This window comes from Mandrillus leucophaeus, unplaced genomic scaffold (genome assembly GCF_000951045.1).
Source record: "Mandrillus leucophaeus isolate KB7577 unplaced genomic scaffold, Mleu.le_1.0 Scaffold313, whole genome shotgun sequence".
Taxonomy (NCBI): Eukaryota; Metazoa; Chordata; class Mammalia; order Primates; family Cercopithecidae; genus Mandrillus; species Mandrillus leucophaeus.
In genome coordinates this window covers 409,628-413,172 of record NW_012103288.1, presented here as the reverse complement: position 1 = coordinate 413,172, position 3,545 = coordinate 409,628, and the positions used below count along the sequence as shown (strand labels likewise).

General features: G+C 49.8%; 1 protein-coding gene across 1 annotated transcript in view; it reads right to left on the bottom strand.

The window, feature by feature from the left end:
- Positions 1-1,441: 1,441 nt before the first annotated feature.
- LMBR1L (limb development membrane protein 1-like) overlaps positions 1,442-3,545 on the bottom strand; it is a 14,517-nt gene continuing 12,413 nt past the window's right edge. The window contains exons 17-18 of the mRNA XM_011987602.1: positions 2,254-2,415; positions 1,442-2,038 (exon numbers count right to left, since the gene is read on the bottom strand). Of these exons, the coding sequence (XP_011842992.1) occupies positions 1,971-2,038; positions 2,254-2,415 (230 nt within the window). The 3' untranslated portion in view covers positions 1,442-1,970. The remainder of the gene's footprint in view (positions 2,039-2,253; positions 2,416-3,545) is intronic.

Genomic DNA, 3,545 nt, shown 5'->3' with positions numbered 1-3,545 from the left:
AAAGGTCCAGTCCGTTAGGGACCAGACAGCCAAGCCACAGAATGTGTGGATGAGGTATGTTACCCACAAAGCAGGAAGCACACCCTCTCCCCTGCTGGGGTGACGGGGTGACCCGTGATCCAGAGTGTCCTAGATAACTACCACCAGTGCCTACTCTACAGAAGGGTGCTCTGCAAGTATTTGTGGAATCTACACTTTGTGTTTCATACTCTCTCCCCTCACCCCACTCTATGGCTAGTACTCATAGCAACTTAGCATACATTAGGAAAAAACCAGGCCAGGCACAGTGGCTCACTCCTGTAATCCCAACACTTTGGGAGGCTGAGGCAAAGACTGCTTGAGGCCATGAGTTGAAGACCAACCTGGTCAACATAGTGAGACCCCATTTCAAAAAAAAAAATTAATTAGTGGAGGATGGTGGTACATGCCTGTAGTCTTAGGTACTCAGGAGGCTGAGGAAGGAGGATCACTTGGGTCCAAGAGTTCAAGGTTGTAGTGATCTAAGATCATGCCACTGCACACTAATCTGGGTGACACAGTGAGACCCCCCCAAAAAAAGATGGCTGGGTGTCGTGGCTCACCCCTGTAATCTCATCATTTTGGGAGGCCAAGGCAGGTGGATCGCTTGAGCTCAGGAGTTCAAGACCAGCCTAGGCAACATGGCAAAACCCCATCTCTACTAAAAATACAAAAATTAACCAGGCATGGTAGCATGTGTTTGTTGTCCTAGCTATTCTGGAGGCCGAGCTGGAAGAATGGCTTGAGCCCAGAATGCGGAGGTTGCAGTGAGCTGAGACTATACCACTGCACTCCAGCCTGGGTGATAGAGCCAGATCTTGTCTCGCAAGAGAAAAAAGAAAAGAAAAAAAGCACCCCTTCCTCAAGATGCCTGACTTTTATGAGAAAACTATCATAGTAACTATCCATACAATGACTATGAGGTGAATGGTGTCCCTGGAACTTGTGCAATACACAATCTGTATAACTCTTAAGTTTTGTGCTCTTACCACCAGCATAGCACATGGGCTCTTCAAGAAACTGATGGCCTCTAGTAAAAAGCTAGGTTCTTCTCTCAGGTAGGAAATGAAAATCCTTGTCAGCCAGCCACTTATTTTACTCTACATCCAATAGTTAAGCCAGGGAGGATAGGGCTGAAGGTGTGAGTGTACCGGGGGAGGTTATCCTACTCCTATGCCCATGTCCTAAGGCCATGGATATAAGGAGTCAGGGGACAAGCCAGCTTTAAGCAAGACTGAGGATGGAGGAGTTTTCCACTGCCCAACTGCATGGCCTAACACCAGATCCAAGTCCCCAAAGGATGCTAGTAATATAGATGAAGGGGAAGGAAAAGGATGGTGGGCAGGACCCCTCTGCTTCTCTTACTGGGCAGACTCAGGACTGGTGGGAGCAAGGCTGTTCAAATACACACAGAGACAGGCGCTTTAAAAAAACAAAGCAAATCCTGGGATCAACTTTATTGCTGATGGGTGAAGCCTCCTCCTATCCCCTTAGTCTTTCAGGTGGTCCAAAGCCCCTCCAGGATAGCACAGTGCTTAGGCTCTGCTGGGCCAGAAGCAAGGGAGACAATCTATCTCCCAAGCCTGGCCTGGCCCAGTCCTTTCCCTGCCCCCACCCCACCCTATTGCACATCAAATCATGTAAACATGGCTATGGGCATGGCCCAGAACAGCAGTGAGGCAGATTGATGTGTAAACAGATTTGGGACCAGGGGCTAGACCCAGTCACCCAGCTCTACCCCATGCTGAGGCCACAGTTAAGTATGGAAAAGCAGGAGGTCCTGGTCCCAAACTCTGGCTCAGATTATGCTACAGTGCAGATGGCTCTGCTCCCCTCTGCCACCCACCCTCTCAGATTCCAGGTCCTGAGGTCCAGCTAGCCTTGGGCTTCCCTCCAGGCCTAGGCAGCAGATGGCAGTGTCCAGTTTTTTCCCTCCCACCCCCAGCTGGAGGTCACTGGTGCTGGGTCTTCCTAGATGCCCGGGGGAAACCAGAGACGGGCAGTGGCAGTCTGTCCAACCCTGGAGAAGAGGAGGAGATGGGCAGTCAAAAGCAGGTCAAAGGTCCAGTCCGTTAGGGACCAGACAGCCAAGCCACAGAATGTGTGGATGAGGTATGTTACCCACAAAGCAGGAAGCACACCCTCTCCCCTGCTGGGGTGACGGGGTGACCCGTGATCCAGGGTGTCCTAGATAACTACCACCCCCCAACAGCCTGCACCCTCACTCCCTCTCACCGAAGGCCCGGATCAGCTCTGCCCGCACAGCTGCAGTGAAGGTCTTCACCAGACAGAGTGTAGTGAGGCCTGCAAAGGCTGCGTTGTAGAGGAACACAATGTAGAAATTGCCCAGCCAGTTGAAGCGTCCAAAGTCACCCAGCAGGTCAAAGCGAGTGAGCCCTGAAGTACAAAGGCCAGGATGAGAGGTGGGCTCTCCAGGCCCTTTTCTGCTACCAGTCCAACTTTGTGCTGCCTCCTGGTGGCCACATTTCAACACTGCAACTGATAGGTTGGCCTCTCCCAATTCTACTCGGCAAGCTGACTAGCAGTTCGGGACTGTTCAAAGTGTCAGCAGCTAGGCTTGCTTCAGCTTCGCTTCCAGAGTCTGGTATCTTCTCCTCCAGTGAGGGCCTCCTCTGGCTACTGGTGTTCCCAGGAACTCCCAGGGCCTACTACTTGTTCCTGGGCCTGGAACAAGCAGTTCACCAAGTTTTTTTTAGTAGACAGAACAGTGTGGTTGCTGAGCGCTCAGACTGATCAGGTTGCTTTGGTTCATATCCCAACTCCACCCCTAACTAGCTGTGTGATCTGGGGCAATTTCCTTAAATTTTCTGTGCCTCAGTTTCCTAAGAATTAAATGAGACAACACACATAAAGCACTGTCTGTGCCAGGCACTATTCTAACATTTACTGGGCCCCTCATAATACTATCATAAATCAAAAAACTCTGCTCCCCACCTGTAAATATTCTTACCTGCATCCAACCTAAAGGAACTAACTGGAAGACCCACAAGCCTACTGTCTTACAAATTCTCCTGGCATAAATACAAATGGTAGAGTGGAAATAATATAACGTTAAGAATTAAACAGAGCTGTTTTTTGTTTCATTTAACTTGGTTTTGTCTTAAGACAGGGTCTTGCTCTGTTGCCCAGGTTGGAGTGCAGTTGCACAATCTTAGTTCACTGCAGCTTCAAACTCCTGGGCCCAAGCAATCCTCCTGCCTCCCTCTCACACATAGCTAGGACTATAGGTGTGCTAATTAAAAAAAAAAACAAAAAACTTTTTTTTTTTTGGGTAGAGATGGGGTCTCACTATTTTGCTCAAGCTGGTCTAGGACTCCTGGCCTCAAGTGCTCCTCCCACCTTGGCCTCCCAAAGTGCTGGGATTACAGGCGTGAACCACTGTGCCTGGATCACAGCTGATTTTTTTTTTTTTTTTTTTGTTCTGAGACAGACTCTTGCTCTGTCACCCAGGCTGGAGTGCAGTGGTACCATCCTGGCTCGCTGCAACCTCCACCTCCCAAGCTCAA